Below are 24,633 nucleotides of genomic sequence, written 5' to 3' on the forward strand. Positions count from 1 at the left end.
TGTTTTAGCTCTTAGGAAAACCAATTGAATAATTGAAGCTTAGCTTAATCTATGCAATCATTGGATTTTTTTTTTTTTTGAGATAGATTTATTTTCAGTTTTGTATATGCCTAAACCAAATTAATTGAGCTAATGTACGTGGAGCTACAGGTTGGTCACAAACTTGATTTCGGCCTTATGCTATTGTGTCTTTTGTAGTTGATTTATGCATCTTGATTAATGAAAATTTTAATTGTAAAGTGGAGTTCTTAATACCAGCTCTAGTCATAAAATCTCATGACCCACCATAATTGATGGTAAGCTCTTTATTGTTTTAAAAGATTTCATTCTAGAGATTCGTATTAGTTTTTCATACTTAAATGATTATTTAATTTGATATCTTTTACTTTTATCGAAGATGAGTATAAATTTTAAAAATTTTATTTTTAATATTTAAACATTTGATTCAATGATTAATATATAATTTTTTTAAAGGTAAGATTTTAATTCATATTTTCTCAAACAAAAAGATTATTTTCATAAATTATTAAAGATTCTTTTAAGTGCTTTATGGCTTTTTTTTTTCAAGTATGCACTTGATGTCATGCAATATGGAACTCGACTAAGTTTATGTTTAACATCATACAATAACACAAGTATAGTGCAGAAAAATATATAAAATTATTTTATAAAAAGAATACAAATATTAAGAAAAAAGATTTCAAATTCTAATCTCCCATCTTCCAACCCAAAGTTAAAAGGAAAAGGGCCATGGTTAGATCCTTCATTGAGTGAAGAAAGAAGGATCATTTTGAAGAGAAGATCATGAAAAACAAGCTTGTTTATTTTCCAGAAAAAGAAAGAGGCAATGTTGATTAGTTAAGTAGTGATTAAGAAGAAAAGTGTGAGGAAGGGTCAAAAGAGCTAATTAAGGTTGTTAAAGGAACAATAATTACAAAAAAAAGTGAAGGATGTAAAAATCAAAGACTACCCCACTAAGAGACAATCCAAGATGACAATAAAAACAATGAAAATGAGGAAAACGAAAGGAGGAAATCCTTTTCCAATTTCCATTATTACAAAATGATAATAAAATAATGGGGCAAGATAATAAGTGGGAGAGGAGGGGCCCACCCCGCCTCCCACCAAATGATTTGGCAGAGATCGCATTGCGTAAAACGAAATCGCAAAACGACGCCAAAACTCCACCCCCACTAGAAGCTGGGAGTGCGTGCCACGTGTCGACTTCCCAACTCCCTTCATAAACTCACTATACGACACTCTAAAGTCTAAACAATCAAACATTACATTACACACACTCCACCCCTCTCCCTTTTTTTTTTTTTTAATTTCTTTTGTAAACGCCTAATGCTTCTATTTTTAAAATTTTTCTAAAAAATTAAATATTTATATTATAAAATAATTTTTAAATTTTAATATATAATACATCAAAAGAAAAAAATGTATCTTAATTCCTTTGAAAATCAAAGAATGACTAAATAAAAAAAAAAGATGAAGAGAGTAAATTTTTATGAAAGCTTGACACAAAAAGAAAAAACACATATACTATATTTTTTGGTTATATGTAGAATAAAATATGCCCAGCTGCTTTGTAGTGGTCTTACAATCATAATTAATATGTTGAAATCTAAACTAAGAATGTTGTTATAATTAATAGTTACAAGCTAGATCAGGAACTGAAATCTGCACTGTTATTTTGGTTATAAATGAAGTTCATTGCACTTATTATTTTATTAATTTAATTATCGCTGTAAGCAAGCACGATGATTTCTGATAATCTTTTTAATGCCAACATACTTCATTGATGTTGAGGGTTATTGAGTTTCAATCATTATGCCAACTTGATCTCTCATTCATCGAAAAGTTGTGCATAGGAATTAGGATTTACCGTATATGTATACAGGGGCTAATTTTGATTTCAGTTAAATAATATAAAAGATTTAATTATATCTATTTATGTAATTAATTTTTTATTTTTTTATTATATATAGACAAATCTTTTACTTTTTTGATTTGTACCCGCATAAACCTTTAATCATAAAAGAAAATCAATAATTTCAAATTCAATATTAGTTAGTTAAATTTTTTGTGTATGTGACATATGACATGATTTAATAACATAATCATGTATGTAGCTCAATTTCATATCAATTGTCATGTGATTACATTAAAAACTAAATGAATAGAAATTATCGATTAACATTAGGTCTTAGGATTATTAATTTTTTTATTAAGATTAAAAGTTTGTGTGAATACGAAAAAAAGAAACAATTAATTATTTATGTGTATAAATATAATTCAAGTGGCTTTTGTAGCAGTTAACCCTTTTAATTTTCACGACGAAGTGCACATCCTTCTCACGAAAACAAGAGCTCCTCCACCAAACAAAAAACCCAGTTGTCAACTAGACACTCACTGATGGCATCCATTTCCCAATAATATCAATGAGGTACAATAATAATATTAAATAATAATGATCAAGGTACACTCATGTCAACTAGTATTTAGATATATATATGGTGATCCTATTAATGATATTTTCTTTTTACCCCTAAAGAAAGTTACAGGTTTAATTTTTTGAAATTAATTATTAGTAAAAAGCAAATATAAGAATAGAAAATTGGGAAAAATGAAAAGTAGTATATCTGAATAATAATGTTGTGATCTTAGTAAGCAGTAGCAGAATAAAATTATATATGTCTGTGGTAGCAAACTGATGTAGAATTTGAGCATCGAGGAACTAATGTAGGGTTTAGGGATGTGACTTATCAGAAAAGCAAAGGGAACCCCATGTGCGAGATAGAGCTGTGGACAACCAGATTATAAAGGAAGGAATGAATTAAGAATATGTGGAAAAAGAAAGTGGCACTACCTAGAAGAAGAATAGCAGGAAAGGAAAAGGAAACCCTCATGCATTTTTGTATGTAAGAATAAGTAAATATAAAAGAAATTGCAAGTTGGGGAGGCAGAAAGGGGTGCTCTCAAAGATGATGCGCACCCAGACAGAGTCAAGTAGCCCAAAAAAACGCCCCCTCATGGCCATCAAATACAGAAGAAAAGAAGCTTGGCTCCACCCAGCTGGTCCCATGCCCGCTATATAAGCTCAGTGCTCTGCATAAACAAATTGGTAGTACCAATTTTTTTTGTTTGCATGGGACAGTAATTGGAATCCGAGTGATGGGGTTTGCTCCTTTAATCATTTCTCTCCCTTATTCATCATCTGGAAATAAGAGTTACTTAACAAATTAAAATTAAGGAGAAATATTTTAATTAAATAGAAAAAGAACGAAAGAGAGTGCAAAGAATATTAGACAAAGACTAGGCTAAGCATCTATATATAGACTATAAATATAAAAAAAAAAAAATTATTTCATGCAATGATAGAAATGGTCATATCGAATTTCGGCAGATACGAATGTTGAAACCAACAGTGAAAAAGAAAATCAGTAGCAGTGTAGAGAGAATAAAAGAATCTATCGGCTTTACGAAGAAAGGCACCAATTGGTTTCATTTTGATTAAAAAATCAAATTCAATTCACCTCAGCTTTCTCTGTGTGTTTGCAAAACCCCACCTTCCTGCTTTTGTTATATACATAGCAGCAGTGGCATAATTCTCTAACCATAGCTAGAAAGAAAAGAAGAAAAAAGGTGGAAATTCTCCCAACAGATGTATGGATATCCCTTGCCCCGTGAATGTAACGCAGCATCTGCATTAACAGGTTTTGTTTTGTTTTTTTTTTTTTTGAAGTTTGACTGAATGTACAACAAATTTGCAATAGTGTTTGCCGAAAGAGGAAAAGGGAAACAAGATAATATCCAGATGAGATCGATAGAATAATAATGAACCTGGGAATTAAAAATTTTACTAGTCCATCTCTGAGAATCTTAGAGATGCCTTTGGGGTTCGTTTTTGGTTTCTTAAGCAGCCAGTACGAAGCTAATTCGCCGCCCAAAATACATGGAGCGCAGAGGCATCACGTCGTTGTCCACAGAAATAGTGACAAAAGAATGTGAAAACAACCCAACTTCAACTTCTTATCTTTTAGATATAACTATGTATATATATATATATGTATTTACCGTTTGATGAGGATTTCAGGAGTGTGTGGCTGCATTATTTGTTATACTAACAACAGATGACAGACAAAGAATGATGTTTGAAAGATGAGTCGCAGACGAGGAACTGTCTCTCTCTCTCTCTCTCGATCACACCCCACACCCACAAGCAGTGTACTGGACAATGTACTAACTGAAATTATGGAATATATAGCTCTTATGTTTTCGCAGACCAAATCGTCCTAAAAGAATTTGTGGCATTTGACCCTACCATGTATGTTTAGATTCATTCAAAAATTGAAATGGCTCGAGGAATGACCCCTTTTCACTTACAAACCAAGGGGGTTGCCAAAGACTCTTTATGTTTCAGTGCCTTGACGCCATTCACGAGAGATTTGCAAGAATCAAGGTCACACTCATGATATCCAAGTCCGAAACCAAATTCCAATGAAGATTCTAGTCTAATATGAGATAATGCGCATGGAAAGTACCAATTAACAAAGATAAAGTGAAATGCCAAAATTCTCAAGTCATTAGAAGAATTAGTACTACAATAGAACACAGGAGACATTCACGACAAGACACGACAATAAACTTGAAAATAATCTATATGACTGCGAGAAATTGTGGGAAGCACCATTGTCTTGGAGGCAGTATTTCGTACACAATTCTCCCTATGCATACAGCATATTTATATTTTGTATACTACCGCGTAAGAAAATGTTTAAAGGAAATTCAGAACCCAACAAAAAATGGCTTCTGACTTTGAAGTACTCCTTAGACCTCAGGCGTTTGCTATATTTGGTTTCTTTGGATCTTCCACTATACGCTATTTCACTATCTGGAAACTTTTCATGTGAAATGGTGGGAACCGCCATAATTTTCTACCAGGCTTTAGGCAACAACTCTGTTGATATCCCCCAGGTTCTACATGCACTAAATCTGTGTACAGAACATGGGCATATACAAACAAGAGCAAAAAATCCAGAAATAATCTGTCATTGGCCTTAAGTGGCACAGGCGCTACTATTTGCAGCACTCTGGATCATGATCCAGCTTCCTTGAAGTACATTATGGTGTTTTCTAGCTTTTGGGATAATGGCTAGCTAGCTAGCTAGTATTCTAAAAATGATACTAGCCTGGCACATCTCTCATGCTGCACTTGTCATAATTTGATCTCAGCTGCACAAAGAATGCATGCATCCTAGGTTACCCTACTAATAGATGCTATGATGCTGATAAAGGGGAACTTATTAGGAACAGATTAGTATAATTAATGGTTTGGAGTTGGTATTAGAATAAATTAAGGGAAAGAAGGTGGGCCCCCACCATAGAGAGCGCTAGCACTACATCAAAGGGCTTTAGCACAAAGGAGAAATCCTCGTTTCTATCTCTCCCAGCCACTATATATTTATACGCTCTGCAGTTCACTTTGGGAAGCCAAGTTAAAAGGAACTTGTTAACTTCTCTCCGTTCCCCCAAGGCGCAAACCCACACCAGCAGCACCACCATCCACCAAAACCAATAATAATAGTACCATCATCACTTCATTTTTTGCCATGCCTCTCAACTGCATAGCACCGAAACCAGAACATGGCAGCAGTGGCCCAGTGGAAGCTTTGTCAGAGACGTCGTCTGAGTCCCACAACAGGGCTGTCCTTGCGTTTCCAATACAACACAATTCACAACCTCCAGTCAGGGTCACCTTGTATCCTATTACTTTGAAGGTCTCTTCCTATAACATCATGTATTTGCTGCTTTTACTATTATGCTACTGATGGCACGGAAAATAATTAAGCTTTAAGTTTTTCCGCTTATACTAATTAACTAGTGTCTTCTTTTGTGCGTATTAGTTTGATTTATTTTCTGTGACTCTTTACACAGTTTGAGAAGGTCGTCTACAAAGTCAAGTTGGAGCAGAAAGGATCATGCTGGGGTGCGTGGATCACCCGAGAAAAGACCATACTCAATGGTATAACAGGTGTAGTTTGTCCTGGAGAAATACTAGCAATGTTAGGTCCATCCGGAAGTGGTAAAACCACCCTTCTTACCGCCCTTGGAGGCCGCCTCACTGGCAAGCTATCTGGAAACATCACATACAATGGTCAGCCTTTTTCCGGTGGCGTAAAGCGAAGAACAGGTTTCGTGGCACAGGATGATGTTTTATACCCTCATCTCACGGTGACCGAGACCCTTTTATTCACCGCACTGCTCAGGCTACCCAAGAGCTTGAGCCGAGATGAGAAAGTCCAACATGTTGAGAGAGTTATCGCAGAGCTAGGATTGACAAGGTGCCGAAACAGCATCATTGGGGGGCCACTCCTTAGAGGAATATCAGGAGGGGAGAAGAAGAGGGTTAGCATAGGTCAGGAAATGCTAATCAATCCCAGCTTACTTTTGCTAGATGAGCCCACCTCAGGTTTGGACTCAACCACAGCACAACGGATCCTGACCACAATCAAACGCCTCGCTAGTGGGGGCCGAACTGTTGTCACCACCATTCATCAGCCCTCTAGTCGACTGTATCACATGTTTGACAAGGTAGTTTTGCTCTCTGAGGGCTGCCCCATCTACTATGGTTCAGCATCTGCAGCCTTAGAATATTTTTCCTCCATTGGTTTTTCGACATCCATGACTGTCAATCCAGCTGATCTCTTACTTGATCTTGCTAATGGTAAATTTTCAGCTCCCTTTCTTTATTTTTATTTTTTACCTTTAATTTACTTCCCTTCGTTGATATATAGAGACTGAGCAACGGAGAAGCTTCCTCCTATTCAATGTTTCTTTCTTCCTTGCTCTTTTAACCTTAGATGGGAGCATGATCAGTTGGCCTACCAAAAATGGTGCTTCCTCCTTTATGCCTATGACTATGGAGTATTATCAGACCCCACCATTCAGACCCATTAGATGAACTATAGGGTCATTTTCATCAATGCTAAGCTTAATTATTAAAATTAATATCAAGTTTTAATATATAATTTCTATACACGTCTATATATTAAATACACGTGTGTACGAGTATATGCATATTATAACAAAAATTAAATTATGTAGACAGATATATGAGTGTGCGAATATATATTTTATCGTGATTTCACAGAAAATGACTTGTATTACGGGGAGTAAAGAATTCTTACTTGTAAAAAATATTGCTACTTAATTAACAAGAATCGAACAATGCAGGAATCGGTCCTGATTTCAAACACTCAGTGGAGCAAGTTGAGAATACAGAACAAGAACAGAAATCGGTGAAGGATGCTCTTATTTCTGCCTACGAGAAAAACATTTCCCCGAGACTGAAAGCTGAGCTTTGCAATTCGGATGTCAATAACCACGTCAATACAAAAGAAGCACCTGCAAGTAATTTTCTCTGCGAATCGTTAAAATTTTGCCTGACTCTAGTTTTGAGCTGAACTGATTGAAGTACGAATTGGGATCCAATGCAGGGAATGGCAAGTCAGAAGAGTGGTGCACGAGTTGGTGGCATCAGTTCAAGGTGCTGCTCCAAAGAGGGGTTAGAGAAAGGAGGCATGAAGCCTTCAACGGGCTGAGAATTTTCCAGGTCATCAGCGTCGCCGTACTCGGCGGACTCTTATGGTGGCACACCCCAGCTTCTCACATCTCAGACCGCGTAAGAGCTCTTCTTTATTATATCAAAACATGAATGGTGACTTCCATGCCATTTCACAATCTTCTAATTCGCAATAGCTTTTCCAATCTGCATTGTTCCTATACCCAGAAATAATGTGGGTCAAACTAAGAGCTTTGGGAGATATGTCTCGAATTCGAACACCTTTGAAATTATGCCAGTTATAGAATTCTTTGCGTAGGAAATCTGGCAGATGCTAAACAAGCTTTTGCATTTTTAAACAGATTGCACTGCTGTTTTTCTTCTCCGTCTTCTGGGGCTTCTACCCACTCTACAATGCGGTTTTCACATTTCCTCAAGAAAGAACCATGCTAATCAAGGAGCGATCTTCTGGCATGTACCGCCTTTCCTCTTACTTCCTGGCCAGAACATTCGGTGACCTGCCACTGGAGCTTGCACTACCAACTGCCTTCGTCTTCATAATCTACTGGATGGGTGGGCTTAAACCTGACCCTGTTACCTTCATCCTATCTCTGCTTGTCGTGCTTTACAATGTCCTTGTCTCCCAGAGTCTCGGCCTGGCCATTGGTGCTATTCTCATGGACATAAAACAAGCCACAACGTTAGCTTCTGTCACGACTCTTGTTTTCCTTATAGCTGGGGGATACTATGTTCAACAAATCCCCGCCTTCATAGTCTGGCTGAAATACCTGAGTTACAGCTACTACTGTTACAAGCTTCTTCTAGGAGTTCAGTACAACGAGGATGATTATTACGAGTGCTCAAAGGGAGTGTTGTGCAGGGTTGGGGATCTTCCTGCCATCAAATCAATGGGTCTGAACCATTTGTGGGTAGATGTGTGCATCATGGCACTGATGCTGGTTGGCTATCGACTCATCGCTTACATGGCTCTTCATCGAGTGCGGTTGAGGTGAATTTTAGCAAAAACATAAGGTTGCATCCGACAGGACAGTTAGAAGAGTTTTCTCCTTCTTCAACCGAAGAATAATTTTACAAATTTTGGAGGGAACCAAGCTGTGAAATTTTGATCAACATCCCTTTGAGTCCATGTAGCAAACCTTTTTGTTATAGTTTTAGGTAATACTCCTACTAACTCAGAAGTTTCTAATTTGAGACTGAATTTATACCTATCTTAAATAATTAATTTGAGTGTGCCACTATGTGATGAGAAGAAAGGAAACCACATGCACCCCACAATGCAATAAAAGAAAACAAATATGGACCAGACTCAAGCCCCACTAATTAATTTTCTGCAGAGCTGAGCTGAGGTCCAGATTTTGGTGGGGTTTCTAAATCCAAAAGTCACTTTAGTTCAACAGCTTCCTCCTAGTGCACTCAACAGAAACACAAGGGCGCACTCCAGGAACCAAAAATGAATAATTTAGGGAACACCTGATGGTGATGGAAAAGACAGGAGTTAAACAGAGCATGGCAAGGCTTTCTTTTTCACTTTCTCTGAATTATTAATGAAAGATGGGAGAGATTTAGATTCAGTTCAACTTTGATCTTCTGGTCAAAAGCAAGTGAGACAAAAATAAGGAATCTCCACCAAATATCATGTCGACCATGTTGAAAAATGAATTCTTTTGGCAATATTACAGGAAATGTTTATTATATAATTCAAAATAAAGCAGGAAATGGTAATTGGCTACTTGGCTGAGAAATTACTGGAACATGACAGAGAAATAAAAAAAACAATCTTGTTTTTCATAATTAGTCAATCAGGAATCCCAAACATATCCATTTTAACGAGAAAGAAAAAGGAGTGTGTGATGCTAGACTAGATAAATAGAGAGGACTGGACAACTTATGCTGAGCACAGCAGGATAATCAGGAGTCACTCCGACCTTAGTTCCATGGGAAAAAGTTAGCTAAGAGAGAGAGAGGCATAATTTTTTCCTGATGTTAAAGTTAGACTGATAAGAGGACCACATGGTTCGGACATAGAAAAGAAAAGATCACCTGAAAATGAGTGGAGAACCAAGAAAACAAGAAATGACACCCCAATCCATGTCATTTCCTACTTGAAGATCGTGTATCCACGCCAAATTCATCATCCATGAAAACGTCAAGGAAGGACAAAGAAATCTGCATACTGTCCTGTCCTTTTTATTCTTTATGGATGATGTGGCTTTCATTTCAGCATGTGGAACTGCTAACCTCAGACCTAACCCCAAAACAAAACAACTAAAATTAAATCATCTTTGAACACCAGCACCCTTCGACAATTAACTTTTGAGCAGGATTCCTTGCCTGCTTGACATAAAGGGGAACTGATCAACTCAAGCAGTGAGAGTTGATCTCTGGGTTTGCACTACCGCTAAACGAACAGCTGGAAGTAAATTCTCAGGCGTAACGAGTTATCATAGGAAACATGCTCAAAGTGCATATCATCTAACCATGCGGTAGTTTCTCGATTCACCGTGCTGCCGATGGTTGCTGGCAGTAACTCTGTCAACTCCAACATAAATTTACACCTGAATATTCAACTCAATGGTTAATACATACTTCTGCTTTGAAAACAAAATTCCAATCTCCCTCTCCTAAATTAAAAAAAAAAAAAACTCCAACATGAACTTTGTATGAAATTGAATCCTGTTTTGGGTAGAAATCATTGGCCAATTACACAAACTCTGACTATTTCCCTTCCAAAATTTTACAAATATATTCACTTCTTCGAAAGGGTTCAGATTATAATCTAAATAATTTTTTTTAATGTTGATAAATATTGTAAAATGTTTTAAAACTACAAAACGACGACGGATTAAATACTTGGGCTTGTAATTTACTGAAATTAAAAAAAAAAACTAGTATAAATTTTTAGCAGGCTCTTTCTGTAATTGAAACAGTTTCAAGTTACTAGGCCCAATATGAGTGGCTCGGCCAGCCCGACCGAAGGGATTCCCCGACTTCTGTAGTTTTGAGTCTGGTACTACAAAATTTGGGGATGGAGGTGGGAGAGGTGGTAGAGAAGGAAGAAATCTGATACTGCTTGTTTTTGGAAACAGAAGAAATTTAAGAGAAGAAAAAGCATAGGATGGATGGAATTGGAGAGGAGGGAGGAGGAATAAGGCTGAGCAAGAGGTTCTCCGACAACAAGCCTGGCTCTTCGGGGGAAGTTGATTACAAGACAAAGGCAGGGACCGCTTGGAGCCATTCCTATCTCAACCAAAAGCCATGGCATCCCCTCTCCTATCCCAACCAACGTCGCAAGTGGATCGCCGAGCAGACCCATTCCCACCGCATGCGCCGTGCCGAGGAAGTTGCCCGCGAGGTTTTTCTCTATAATCTGTTTTTTTATATCTATTTTCTCTTTCAATTGCCCTTTCAGTGAGTAACAGATTACATGTTTTTGATGCAGTATGCCCAAGAGCAAGAATTCTTTCGCCAGACTGCTCTAATTTCCAAGAAAGAGAAGGAAAAGGTTCTCTCTCTCTCTCTCTCTGTCTCTCTAGAGAAAAGAAACCTTAATGTTGTAAATTAAACTAAGTGGTTTCCACTAATTTCTATCTGTATTTCTTTTTTGGGGACTAAATTACCCAACAACCCATATTAAATTCCATAGGTGGAGATGATGAAAGCTGTTAGCTTTATGTATGTTCGTCCGCCTGGTTATAATGCTGAAAGTGCCAAAGCAGCAGAGATTGCTGATGAGAGGAAAAGGATTGAGCCCAACAACGTATCCGATGATCAGTCTACTGATGTGGTCTCAACTGCAATGTAATGTTGCTATCAAATTTAAACCTTGCCATGTTTTTCCTTGTTTTAAATTCAGCTGATTTTTTCAATCTTGGGAAATAGCATTCTGAATTGATGAGCTTCATCTTGCAGGCCGAAGGAGTCTTTGCCTGGTAAAGATCCTAACGGTGCAGAGAAGAAAAAACCAAGACCAAAAGATGTTTTTGGGCGTCCTTTACCGACTGAGGAAGAGTTTGAAATCCTTAAAAATGCTCCACGGTATGTGTCAATGGTAGCTTCTACAATTTTAATAAGTGGTAGTTTGAAATAGTACATGCATACCAGGACAACCCTATCTTGACTGTTAAACCGAAGACAGTTGGATCTATAATGAGAAAAACAGACCATTTTATCTGATTACTTGATTGTCTATTTGCATGTGCATGGAGTGCAAATAAATTTAACTATTGTATAGAGTATATAATGCATAAGCAATGAAACTGGCTTACTTGCATTACGTTGTTCAATCTACATCCTTTTAAGGGTTGTTAAAAACAATTAGTTTATAATAAGGGCAAAATATATTTATCTCATAGTTACATTGCTATATTGCAAATAAGCATTCTATTTGATTTGGTTATCATGATGATGATGCTTTCAGGCTGGAGACTGGTGTTCTTGGAAGGGTTAAACCATTTGGTGTTGAAGTCCGTAATGTGAAATGTCTTAGGTGTGGGAATTATGGGCACCAGAGTGGTGATCGTGAGTGTCCATTGAAGGATGCAATAATGCCAAATGAAGAGAGTCGCTTGAAAAGAGATGACCCCTTGACTGCTATCATGGCTCAAATGGATCCTACTGAGGTTGGTATTACTTCTCTATTGGTTCTGTTGAAATTATTGAAAGGTATTATAGCTTAATCTTCCCATAATGATATTGCTCCAAGTACTAAGCTCTATTTAGAACTTTCCTGTCATAATTTTTATGGGGTAAAGTAGTTGTTGCATTTAAAATCAATGCGATGCCTCTAGGATCAGGGCATAAAATTTTGAAATATCTATTTTCTGGCGAAAAGCTGTCACTTCAACAATATCAAAACCAAAAGACTACTTTTAATTTGTTAAAATATTTTCAGAATGATGTTTATACACAGATAGCAAACAACAATCTTTGTTATCTCATTTGTTTCTTTGTTGATTTTTTTTTTTGGTTCTTTCCTGGATTCCCATCTTGCAGCCTCTGAAGTGGGAGCTAAAGCAAAAACCAGGGATGAGTCCTCCTCGCGGTGGATTTCAACCAGATGATCCCAATCAACAAATAGTCGCTGAGGATATATTTGATGAGTATGGAGGTGAATTCTTTTTCCTATTGTGGACTCTTTGGCTTAAAATTTGAGCTCATATAATCTAAGTAACTATGTAACCGCTTTTTCCCTTTTAATTAAATTACAGGATTCCTTTCTGGGGGTAATATCCCTGATTTGCTGACTAACTTTTCTTGCAAACCCAAGAAAAGGAAGTCCTCAAGCAAGAGTAAACACAAGAGGCAGTCATCCCCAAGTAGTAGGGAATTAGAGGTTCCTGATCAAGATGGATTACCTTCACCTGCACATTCTGATGATGATGAGAGAAGGTCAAAGAGGAAGAAGAAAACCAAGAAGAAGAAGAAGAAGAAGAAGAGGCAGAATTATTCTGAGTCAAGCTCTTCTGACGGTTTAGATTTTGATAGGCATCAGAGAAAAAGAAGAAATAAATATTCTTATTCATCTGAAGACTCTGACTCTGACAGGCAATACAAGACTAAACACAAGTGTTCTTATTCATCTGAAGACTCTGACTCTGACAGGCAATACAAGACAAAGGAAAGCAGAGAAAAGCTTTCATATACATCTGAAGATTTGGACTCTGATCAAGAATGCTGGGGTAAAAGGAGCAGATCAAAGCACTCTTATTCATCTGAGGACTTTGATAGGCATCATAGGAAGATCAAACATAAGTGTTCTTATTCATCTGAAGATTCTGACTCTGGCAGGCATGATTTGAAGAAAAAGAGTACCCAAAAGCCTTATACCTCGGATCGTATGGATGTGGATAGGCACTGGAGTAAAAGGAGCGGACAAAAGCATTCTTATTCATATGAGGATGATGATGGGCATGATAGGAAGAGCAAAAACAAGTATTCCTATTATTCTGACCATGGTAGGCAAGAGCATAGGAAAAAGACTAGGCAAAAACCTTATATCTCGGAAGATTTGGGCACTGATACGCGTAATAGGAGTGAAAGGAGCAGACATAAGCATCCTCATTCGTCTGAAGATGATGCTGATAGACATGTTAAAAGTGAAAAGAGTCGACACAAGCATTCCTCTTCACGCCAATATGAAGATTCGGACTTTGATGCAGACAGCAGAAGTAGACATCATCCTCGTCGTCATTGAGGCAGCCATAAGCACCCAAAATTTGCAACAGAATGAGACTCTGGCCGTTAACCACTTTTTTTTTGGCATATACTAGAGAGACCAAGGTGAAGGAGAGTGGGGAAATTATACTGTTGTTGCAAGCTATTACTTAGAATCATAAGAAATGAAGTCACTTCCATGAAAAACATATGTATCGCTTGTCTATCATTGGAGTTGTTGCAAGTTGTAAACCATGGCGACCTTTATTCTTCCAAAAGTTCTGAGATATTTCATTTAAATCCTTTATAGTGAATCCGTGGCTTTTGATAAAAAACAAACAGTTTATATGGGAAAAAGTTACCCAACATTAGTTGTGACTGAAAATTCTTTTTTTCCCAATAATTTGGTCCATTTAAAATATCAGAATAATTGTATGAAAAGACAAAGGTATATTATTAGTGAAAGCTTTCACGGTGGAGTTAACTTGTCTTATAAATACGAACAATAGATTTCTTCTATTAACGTAACAATAAATTCACTCTTGCCGTACATATTTATTTCTAGGTTTAAAGTATTTTTATTCTCCAAACATAGGTAGAAAAATAACCCCACATATCCCTGCGGCTTGGCTCCAGTGAACTGTGAAGCGACATTTATCACAATTACAGCAAGAAGAAACGAAAATAGGCGAGATGGCTGCTAATGCCGGCAGGGTCATACTGAAAGGGAAAATGAAGGTGAAGGGAGTTCCTAGTGCTTCGTCTCAGTTGGGGAAATACCTGGGCATTCCTGAGCCTCCTCGCGCCGATACTTCCAAATTGATCTCCACCTTCATCAAAATCAACAATCGCCAGGTCTTCCGTCCCCAGTCCATCAACCCGTACTTCTTTTCATCCATTTTTTTTTTCTGAAAAATAATCAATTTAATTCCTAAAGCCTGATCCAATAAATGATCAAGCAAAGATAAATAATAAAGTTGAAAAGAGGACAATGATGCGTTCGTTGAAATGCCTGAATGGGTGTTTCTGTTTCTGTTTTTTTTTTTTTTCTCAACACCCAAACTGTATTGGTTCCTCTCATTTACTTTGAGAATGATCTTAAGTAATATTACTGACTAGCTGTTATTATTTGCAGGGCCCCGGTATGAAGAAGAACGGTCGTTGCATGGAGAAGGTGAAGGCATTATTGGATGGCAAAGACAGAGTTGGAACCCCGGAGATTGCTAAATTGTTGTCCCCACAATTTGTCAACTCTGCCTGATCATTCTAAACTACCGGTTGAATGTTTATGTCTGGTAAAAGTTTAGGTGTAGCTAGTTTTAACTTTCAAGGTTTAGATACTTTGAAGTCAGCATCTCTTGGGATGTTTATGGCGGTTAACATTTAGACAACCTGGAGACATTTGTTCAGCGGAAGCTTTTGGGTGTTTTTGTAGTCACGAGCAAGAACATTGTTCATCCATTGTTTCTGATTACTGTCTTGCAATTCCCCCATGCATGTTCTCTGTAAGAGAAGGGGTGTTTAGCTGCTTTTCTCATTCCAATAACTGATGGGATTCGTGAGATTAATGCCACAAGCTTAACATTTGGCAATTTTTTTATCAACAGCTTAAGGGATCATCATAAGATGAGAATGCAACAAAATATGTTGTTAGGCAAAGATGTAGGCTTTCCTACTTGAACTAGCTGCACGATTAGGGTTCCATTGTTTGATAATTGATTGTGTTTCATGGATGAATCTACGAAATCATGATTAAGGTATGAAAATTGAAAGAATAAACAAATGGTTGATACAAAAAACAGGGGAAGAAGGATCATTTTTGGTTTGGACTTTGGGCACCTAATTAAATTATTCAAAGGACAAACATGCTGCGAATCAAAAATGTAGATTCCTGACAGTCTGCTGTTAGCTGTTCAAACATTAAAAGGCTTGGGTCCAGTGTTTGAGCCCGACTCTGAGCCTTAAGATGAGTCTCTGTAAATTTGAAACAGAGTCCAAATCAATTAGCCCAAAAGGAAAAACCACTCATCGGGGTCCAGGCTCCGCTTTATCTTTCAAAAGTTTTTTCTCCCTCTGAGTCGACCAGTGACTAGGGTTTTAGGCAGGAGGTTTTTCTTTTTCTTGCAGCAACGAAAAAGAGAGAGAGAGAGAAAGAGAGAGAGAGCAATGATGGCAATATCAAGAGTACTTGGAACGGGGAGGGGACTGATAGCAGTGGCCAAGGCATCCTCTACTTCCTTTGCTTCCTCTTCTGCTTCAAACACAAGTGGAGCGGGCCTTATGCGGATGATGCCTGTCTCTCCACAGCTGGGCGAGTTCCTCGGAGCCTCCGAATCGTCTCGCACCGAAGCCGTCAAGAAGATCTGGGGTTACATCAAGCTCCACAAACTCCAGGTCTTTCACTCTTTACTTTTCCTTCAGTAGTTTCTTCCAAGATTATTGGTACCATAGCTCTCATGTTATTGGTGAAAAAATTAGAGAGAATATGTTAATCATGTTCATTTCCATGGGAGTTTGAATCCATATTCTTAATCACTTTGTCCTGAAATGAATAAATGAATTCTCTGGTACGCCCATGTCGCTCAAATGGAAAATAGGCTTGATACTATTTGTCATGTATCTGGTGTGAAGAAAAATGTTGAGGAAAATGAAGTTTTGAGAAATTATTCTTGCGGCGATTATATAAGCAGGAGCTTTTGCAATTTGTTCTGGAACTTGATAGTAAAAAGATTATCAGGGAGGATAGATAATCAAATGGATATAAATCAGAAAGCTCCTTAGATCTTTAAGTCTAGTAGAGTTCTAATACATTTCTGTTTAATGTTCATCCTTTTCTAAGTTGGCCTCTATTATTTCCACTAAAGCAAAGGGTTGATTTCTGCTTTCTTTTAGTGCCACCTGAGAGGAATTGCATCTGTGTCCCATTTGTCTGATGTTCCTAAGAAATCTTGGATTTGCCTATGAATTTTGTCTGACCTTACGCTATAAATTGTTTCTTATACTTGTTCTTGGCTTCATTCTTTACCCCTTTTTTTGTTTTTCTCTTGAGTGTGACTATGCCTCCTGTGATGTTGTTTAGAATCCTGCAAACAAGAGGGAGATTCTTTGTGATGAGAAGTTGAAGAGGATATTCGCTGGGAAGGACAGTGTTGGAATGTTTGAGATCACCAAATTGCTCTCCCCACATTTTGTGAAATCCCATTGATATTTGGCTTAGCCTTTTTGGCACTTTATGATAACGATGATGATGATGCTGACAACTTTTTTTGTTATCCTGGTTTGTCTTAGATGTTCTCTATATTCTGATTTTGGGTTACCTTATGAATCACTGCTAACAGCTGGAATCATTCAGTGTTCTTCTTTACGTTGAGGCTCTGCCCAGCAGAAGAGACAACCATTGCCCACTAAAAAAAAGAACAAGGTGGGAATAAAAGTAAAAAAAGAAACATAAAAACAGCAGAGAAACTGACACAATAAGTTCCAAATGTAGTAAAAACCGGAGAAAAATCTTCTGTTGGAAAAACTGTCATCAATAAAAGAGTCAAGCTTGCCTTAAAAGGGTTTAAGTGCCCGGGGACTACCATGTCTGTTCAGGAACTGGTCCCATAAGAAATGTGGCAAAAATACTAGTTAAGAAAGAATTCACAAATTTAATGACCGACAAATCACCTAATTTTGTCAAAATTTTGAAATAAAAATAGTATTTGATGATGTAGATTAAGCATTTTCTTCTTTTGTTTAGTGGAATAAGTGTTAGCAATAAGAAAAGAGGCTGTCCACCTGACCTCCCAAGGCAAATTACAGGGTGCACAAGTCTAGTTGGGAGGAAGAGCCGCCCATTCACGGTGATACCAAAAATGATATATTTTCCTTGGGTTGGACAAGGACTGGTAGTACGAAAATATACCCTCCTACGCATGTGTGTTTTTGTTTCATCCAGGTTGAAATATTTTCCAACGTAAGATGAGATGCTCTATATTTAAGTCCGAAAGAGAGGAAGTCTAAGGCATTACTACTTAATTATAATGCTACATATACAACAAATTAACTAAGCGACGGAAGAGAAGGTCGCCTTACAATTTGTTGAGTTCACTCTCCTTCACAAAAAGTCCATGGAAGCCGTAAGGGATACGTTGGGGTAGCTTCACGGTAGCCACTATGTCAAGATTGGGTGACTTTGCATCCATCACCAAGAATCTTGATTCTCCTGTGTTTTCATTATGAACATATGTCAACAAATACCCATCATCCTCCTCCGCCTCTGGATTCTCCGGTGCTCTGGCAACAAAGAAGGGCTCCCCACCGTAGCACCCTGGGCCGTACATCCTGCTTCCCACCGTGCACTCCTGGAACTCTCCTTTGGACACATCCAGCTTCACTACTCCTGATATTTTTGGCAGCGGCTCACCTACGCCAGAGTATACGTACCTGTTCTTTTTAGCTAAGTATGCTGGGTTTATCACTGCAAAGTCTAGATTGCTTGATGAGATCGGCTGCCTTGTTACCAGCCCTGTCTTTAGGTCGACTCTTACTTTCTCCATCATACCGTGGATAAGGTCCGATCTCTCCAGGGCATGTTCTACTGATATTATATTTGGTGCTAACATAAATATCGCATTGCCATCGTCCACTTCCCAAGCATTCACCACATGCACGGGGTTGAACCCTGGCACATCAAACCATCTCATTTCTGAATCATTTTTCGCATACCTAGGGATGACTCCAATTCTTGGCACTTTGGCCGGATTTAATATCATAGGAGAACCTCCTTCTAAAATCATTTTCATGGGCTTTATTTCCATTTGTATGTCGGGAAATAAGGCATAATTCTTTGTAATTGCAAAATCATGGACGAAAGATGGACGGGCCATAGACAGTATGGGCACATCTGAGTGTTTGTTTCCGTCTGCGTCGAAGTTAAAGTAAGTTAGAAATGGACGTATCAGACCATATCTGAAAGCAAAGGCCTCCCCACTGTCAGGGTCTATCTTGGGGTGAGCTGTCATGCTGGCCAACAGTTTTCCGTCAAAATCATGGCGATCCAATGTTTCTATATCACCACTGGGCGTCAAGCGTACAGCATAAGGTAAATCAGACTCACCAAGAGCATAGAGACGGTTGCCGAACAAAGCCAAACTAGTGTTTGCAGGACCAATGCCCTTCGCAGGATTGTAATGACCAATTATAACTCTAGCTGCATAGAGCGCACCACGGGCCAGACAAGCAGGCATGCTGCTGAAACTAGAGAAAAAATTGGGAACAACCGGAGAGCCGATACTTTGCTCAGTGGTATACTTGTAAGTCTTGACAAAACGGCTGCACAAAGTGGCTTTACCCTGGGAAATTCTAAGGGAGTGAAGCATGCCATCACCGTCAAAGAGGTGGTAAGGGCCACGAGGTTGGTACTGTGGATTGGGGCCATTGCGTATGTACGCACCGTCTAGGCATGACGGGAGGGATCCCTGTATCACCTCACAATCTGTTGGAGGGAGCTCATCAACAGAAGCAAAGTTACCCGAGAGCACGAACCTGGGATCAAATGCGGGGCGTAGAGGAGGGTCTATTGAGTTATTGATAAAGTCATTTAATGTATCAAACATCCTTGTCGTTACCGTCGTTTCTGCTTTTTTCTCTGCTCCAATCGACGACGAGACCGTTAGTGATGGAATTTGGATATTTGAAGTTGGGGGCTTTGTTTTACTCGTTGTAGTGGTTGAAGTTTGAGGTTTATTCTCCATTCTAACAGAGGAAATGTTGAGGTGAGGAGCATGAGATGGTCCCGGGTGTGTCGAAATGGTTTTGGAATTGGGTAGTGTCACGGTGGGAGAGGCGAGTTTTGAGAAGGAGGAGGAGGAGAAAGCGTCCATTGTTGCTGCGTCTCTTGACAAACGACCAACAACAATAAGGAACTTGTAATGAAAGGAGAAAAGGAGTGTTGCAACTTATACTTGTTTATCATCCGAGTGGGCACGACTGAATCTTCACCAATACGGCAACGAAGGGAGAAAAAGGAGTCTTGCAAGTTATGCTTACGTATGGGACGCGGGGCACGAATGACTCATCAATACAGCCAAAATTAACGACCCAACCGTTTTGATTAAAGTTGATTTGGTTTCCTAGAGTTAACTACACAAATCAATATGCCTTAATCTATATGTGAATCAAATTCGGTTCCTATGAAAAATATTTAGAAAATAAAATCTTGAATGTATCAAATCAACATAAGAGAAAATATCTTCATTTATTATATTTTATTTTAAAATCAGTATTTCGGTGTGAATTGACAATTAAGCAATTATAATACACGCATAATTAATCACTTTAAACCTTTTCAAAGTTAATATATATTTTTAACATATTTAGGTGAGCCAACTAACTTAATTTATAATCTATAAACGTACATCAAATTACTTTGTAAGTATTTTTAGAAATTTAGACAACATTTTTTACTAGCATATAATCTCAACTCTACATCAAATTGGAACCTATCTAGCTTAGCTTAGCTGGGTATTACCTTAAACATCTGGGGGCTGCTCAATAACTTTGAAAGTTTAAAGTTAATTATTCAAATGAGATCTTTTTTATTGAAATTGAAAAAAGTTATTAAAATTTTTTATTAAATTTATAATTCAATAAATCAATTATTTCATAAAATAGAGACAATATAACAATATAATATAAACTCTAACTTAAAATAAAAAAGTCTACAAGATTAAAACAATAATACTTAATTATTGAATGCAAATAAGGTTTACGATTTTATGAAGATAATAATATAATAAGTTTCCTGCATATTCTTTGGAAAAAAATTGAAAGTAAAAAAAGATAAAGTAAATGAGAAAAGAAGAATTCAAAAGTATATATTATACATTAAATAAAAAAAGATAATTGATTTTATATATATAAAAAATAACTGTTTTTAAATTTATTAAGCACATAATTAAGAAAGTAAAAAAATATATTATTTTATTAATTATCTTGACTGTTATATTAAATAATTGAGAATAAAGATTTATTAGGCTTAAGAGATAGGTAAATATTTTAATAATTATCTTAATTTTTGTGTATTTTTAATCTAATTAATTATATTATTATTATAAAATTAGGAAGAATACCGAAAATTTGGGGCCTAAAGCCACCAAAAGACCCTTTAGCCGGTATTGAAACATCTCAGCCTCTTTAATACTTAGCTTCTTTGGGCTTATAAAGGGTAGGAAGATGTATCTATAGATGTGTAAAAGAAGTGGTCCTGTTCCTGTAATCAAACAAGCTAGGCCACCTGTTTTAGGCTTATAAATTTCAAGCACTCTGTGAGATGAAGAATTCTTTGCTTCTGCGCATCATTTTCTCGAATAAAATCAAAGCAATGATTTCTTCCGCAAATGGTCCCCGGTAGTTATACGGGAAGTGAAGCAATCGGCTGACTGCACTCAAACATCAAAATAGTTTTAAATTGGGGGCAAGAGCCCAAAAGGAAAAGGCCAGGCCACAATCATTTTTGGGTGCATAAAGCGCCGTGCATGTTCAACATGTAGGCCGGCCCAAGAAGAAACTGGGTCCTAAATACACATTTTGGTGGTCGTGGCCTTCTTCTGCTGTTTTCTGTTTTCTAGGACTCCCATTCTCCCCGCCCCGTCTTCGTCGCTCTCTAAATCTCTGTCAGAGGCAAGCACGGATCAGATCTTTTCCCCGGAAATTCTAGCCTAAATATCAAATATGGTCAGCTCCCTTTCTCTACTAGACTCATCGTTTTGTAATTCTGATGTAACTTTTGAAGAGTTTTACTTCTGGCTGTGTTTGGTTTCAGTTATTTCACTGCAGATCTAAACTTGTTTGACTAGAGATCGAATTCGATTTACTTTGTAATATATACTTTTCGCACAATGGACTCGGATCCGATCCGTTTTTTTCTTTTAACGGATATATTTTGTAGATTTTGTTTGTTTGTTTTGATCCATTGTAGAAATTTCTTTTAATCTGAATGGAAACTAAATTGGAGAGTGAAGAACAATGTTAATCGAAACTAAATCCAAGATATGAATGTAGGCCTGAATTTAACATTGCACTGAAAGTACGACCTCCTTTATCTCTGTTAAATCCCATTGGCATTGTTTCCTGTTAGCAGAAGATCTTGGTAGAGTTATCTATGGGAAGATTAGAGATGGTAGGAGATCAAGATTTGGGTCATTTTGCTATCCTTAATTGTGTTTATGGTGGTGTTTGTAGGAGTCATGCCCTTCTGTTAAAAATATCATTCTTCTGGATTCCGAAGGGCAACGTGTTGCTGTTAAATATTATTCAGATGACTGGCCAACTAACAGTGCTAAGGAAGCTTTTGAGAAATCTATATTTACCAAGACTCAAAAGACAAATGCCCGCACTGAAGGTAACAATTTGCAATATTCTAGACCTCTTTCCATGTTATGTTTCTTGCGCCTGTATGTGTTCCTTTGTGCTGTTACATACCTATTTTCTCCAATCATGTTGTTTAAGTATAACAACTATAATGCACATGTATCTGTCCCTTCCCTTTTAATGTTGATTGATAACCATATGTTCTTAATCTATGTAAGGGCAATAGATATATTTGAATAAATGAAACTGGTGAGTCGATCAGGTTATTAGTTTGATAGTTTCATCAGTTTTAAGAAAATAAAATCTTTTCTGGCACCAAAAGATATGTGAGAGATATCATTTTGCACTTTGTTTTATTGCTTTTGCATGGGAGGACAATAAATGTCATTGATTGACCTTGCTTAATTTATTCATACCATTTCTACTTAATTATGATGCTGTTTCCTTGTTTACAGCGGAGATAGCAATGTTTGAGAATCACATTGTTGTATACAAGTTTGTTCAAGACCTTCACTTCTTTGTTACTGGGGCTGAGGATGAAAATGAGCTCATCTTGGCCACGGTTCTTCAAGGTTTCTTTGATTCAGTTGACCTTCTCCTAAGGTTTTCAGAATCTGTTATTGCACTGTTTACCATCTCTTTATACATGCTTAGGTCATATCACTAAGAAATTATTCTGACTCCTTTTGTTAACTATCTCTTCTTCCAGAGGCACTGTGGACAAGAAAGAGGCACTGGAGAACTTAGATCTCATTTTGTTATGCCTTGATGAGATTGTTGATGGCGGGTATGCAACATGATTTATTGTAGCTAAAGTTTACTTATGTATAACTGCCACAATACTTAATTTATCTTTTTTTGTTTGGTAATAGTTAAGATTTCTTGTATTTAAAACTTTAGCATACTGCCAATTACTAAAAGAATTAATGAAATTAAAAAAAGGAACATTCAATGGACTAGTCTCTGTTCAATGAACATTAGCCTGTCATTGCTATTTGAAACTGTTGTTATTGATCTTTTGCTAATATTTGAATGAAAAGACAGTTTTGCAGACACATAAATTGGGTTAATAACAATTATACAAGTAAAGAAAGGACAGTATCTTGTACGTTTTGCCCTTCTAACAATAACTATATTATATTTTTTGGGTGTACATGCCCTTCTAGCAAAGCCTTTATCAAAAGATAGATAAATCTAAACGGTTTACACAAAACATTAGGTATTTAGACTTCTTGGCTGAAAAACAAATAGGTAAACAAGAGATGGAATTAGGCTTTCTTGACTTACTCAGTTAGTGTACCTCTCTTATACTTTTGGGAGTTCTTGGCAGGAACTAAAATGGTAATCCTTAGGGCCTTGCGGTTCTGAGCCATCTCAAGCACCTGCAGGCCATGAGAGTGATTTTCTATCCTGGTTAACTCTCTTTTTCTCCTTTGCAGCATCATTCTAGAAACTGATGCAAATGTTATTGCGGGGAAGGTTGCTAGTCATACTATAGATTCGGGTGCTCCTTTATCTGAGCAGGTATTGTTTGGTTCCTGGAAACAAACATCACTAAATCACCCTTTTTTTTTTTTCATTCTTCCAACATTTCCTCCATGAGCAGGCAAACATTGAACCATGTTATTAGTTACATGTCATTGACTCTTGCCACCATATTTGCTTTCTTTATGTTTTGCAGACAATTAGTCAAGCATTGGCCACTGCTCGGGAACATTTAACAAGATCCCTCCTTAAGTGATGATCGAGGGCAGACGCAATGAGATTTATCCCGTTACATTTCTAGTTTTCCTATTCTTGTACCCTGGCTGATAGGCATCAATTTTGCTTCAATGTTGCTTTCTTAATATGAGTGGATGATGATGCTCTATGGGGCTGCTATGCTAGCCGGTTCTTACCAAAGGATTGGAGCATTTGTTCCTTTTTTCATGTTTTTCCTGGTGTAAACCTTGATTTATTTGAACATTAAAGGCAAATAAGAGCGATGGAGATGGAAGGAAATTGATGTTGGGAATATCAAAACATAAATCTCTTGATAATTTTCCTTATCTTGGATAAACTTATGTGACAAAAAGAGCTAGTGCATTCAATTAGATGTAAATCTAAACTTTATAAATGTTACATTTGCGTGCCAAAAATTGCTCACTATATTACTGAAAATTTTAACAATAAGCCCAGTGTAGGAATAGTATAGTTTGAAAAAAAATTGTAAAATCATTTTGATGAAATATAATGGCATTTAATAATAAGGGAGTATTCCGTTAATACTTTTGTTAAATTAAAAATACATATCGAAAAAATAAAATAATAACACAATTTAATATTTAAATTTTATTTTTTAATGCTTTATTGCTATTAAACAATATCTAAAAGACCTTGACCAAAAAAAAAAAGAAAAGCCTAGGCCTAGCTGCATTATTATTTTTTTAAAATTATCATCCATTAATTTGGGTTTTTCTTTTTAATAAATGGATTAATTTTTATAAGGAAATAAAAGATATTTTGAATGATTCAAAAAAAATTATTTTGAAAGTGGG

At 37.0% G+C, this 24,633-nt stretch overlaps 5 protein-coding genes across 6 annotated transcripts; 4 read left to right on the plus strand and 1 right to left on the minus strand.

Moving 5' to 3' along the window:
* On the plus strand, nucleotides 5,483-8,810 carry LOC18606904 (ABC transporter G family member 14). The gene is made up of 5 exons (XM_007040790.2): nucleotides 5,483-5,783; nucleotides 5,941-6,730; nucleotides 7,240-7,416; nucleotides 7,503-7,687; nucleotides 7,930-8,810. The coding sequence occupies exons 1-5, from the start codon at nucleotides 5,616-5,618 to the stop codon at nucleotides 8,578-8,580; spliced, it is 1,971 nt and encodes a 656-aa protein (XP_007040852.1). The 5' UTR covers nucleotides 5,483-5,615; the 3' UTR covers nucleotides 8,581-8,810.
* Nucleotides 10,509-14,041, plus strand: LOC18606905 (uncharacterized zinc finger CCHC domain-containing protein At4g19190). Its single transcript, XM_007040791.2, has 7 exons — nucleotides 10,509-10,940; nucleotides 11,028-11,090; nucleotides 11,232-11,386; nucleotides 11,498-11,623; nucleotides 12,006-12,207; nucleotides 12,581-12,695; nucleotides 12,796-14,041. The coding sequence occupies exons 1-7, from the start codon at nucleotides 10,704-10,706 to the stop codon at nucleotides 13,779-13,781; spliced, it is 1,884 nt and encodes a 627-aa protein (XP_007040853.2). The 5' UTR covers nucleotides 10,509-10,703; the 3' UTR covers nucleotides 13,782-14,041.
* Nucleotides 15,822-17,062, plus strand: LOC18606907 (upstream activation factor subunit UAF30). The gene is made up of 2 exons (XM_007040795.2): nucleotides 15,822-16,135; nucleotides 16,821-17,062. The coding sequence occupies exons 1-2, from the start codon at nucleotides 15,908-15,910 to the stop codon at nucleotides 16,944-16,946; spliced, it is 354 nt and encodes a 117-aa protein (XP_007040857.2). The 5' UTR covers nucleotides 15,822-15,907; the 3' UTR covers nucleotides 16,947-17,062.
* On the minus strand, nucleotides 16,145-19,875 carry LOC18606908 (probable carotenoid cleavage dioxygenase 4, chloroplastic). Of its 2 annotated transcripts, XM_018117727.1 has the most exons (3): nucleotides 17,819-19,875; nucleotides 17,059-17,145; nucleotides 16,743-16,824 (listed from the first exon to the last, which is right to left on the minus strand). In XM_018117727.1, the coding sequence occupies exons 1-2, from the start codon at nucleotides 19,606-19,608 to the stop codon at nucleotides 17,103-17,105; spliced, it is 1,833 nt and encodes a 610-aa protein (XP_017973216.1). In that variant the 5' UTR covers nucleotides 19,609-19,875; the 3' UTR covers nucleotides 16,743-16,824; nucleotides 17,059-17,102. The 2 variants fall into 2 exon arrangements, with proteins under 2 accessions (XP_017973215.1, XP_017973216.1); XM_018117726.1 differs by lacking the exon at nucleotides 17,059-17,145 and having other exon boundaries at nucleotides 16,145-16,824.
* LOC18606909 (coatomer subunit zeta-1) lies at nucleotides 21,320-24,118 on the plus strand. The gene is made up of 6 exons (XM_007040797.2): nucleotides 21,320-21,460; nucleotides 21,968-22,127; nucleotides 22,552-22,699; nucleotides 22,806-22,883; nucleotides 23,536-23,620; nucleotides 23,778-24,118. The coding sequence occupies exons 1-6, from the start codon at nucleotides 21,458-21,460 to the stop codon at nucleotides 23,835-23,837; spliced, it is 534 nt and encodes a 177-aa protein (XP_007040859.2). The 5' UTR covers nucleotides 21,320-21,457; the 3' UTR covers nucleotides 23,838-24,118.

Source organism: Theobroma cacao, chromosome 3, assembly GCF_000208745.1.
Source record: "Theobroma cacao cultivar B97-61/B2 chromosome 3, Criollo_cocoa_genome_V2, whole genome shotgun sequence".
Taxonomy (NCBI): domain Eukaryota; kingdom Viridiplantae; phylum Streptophyta; class Magnoliopsida; order Malvales; family Malvaceae; genus Theobroma; species Theobroma cacao.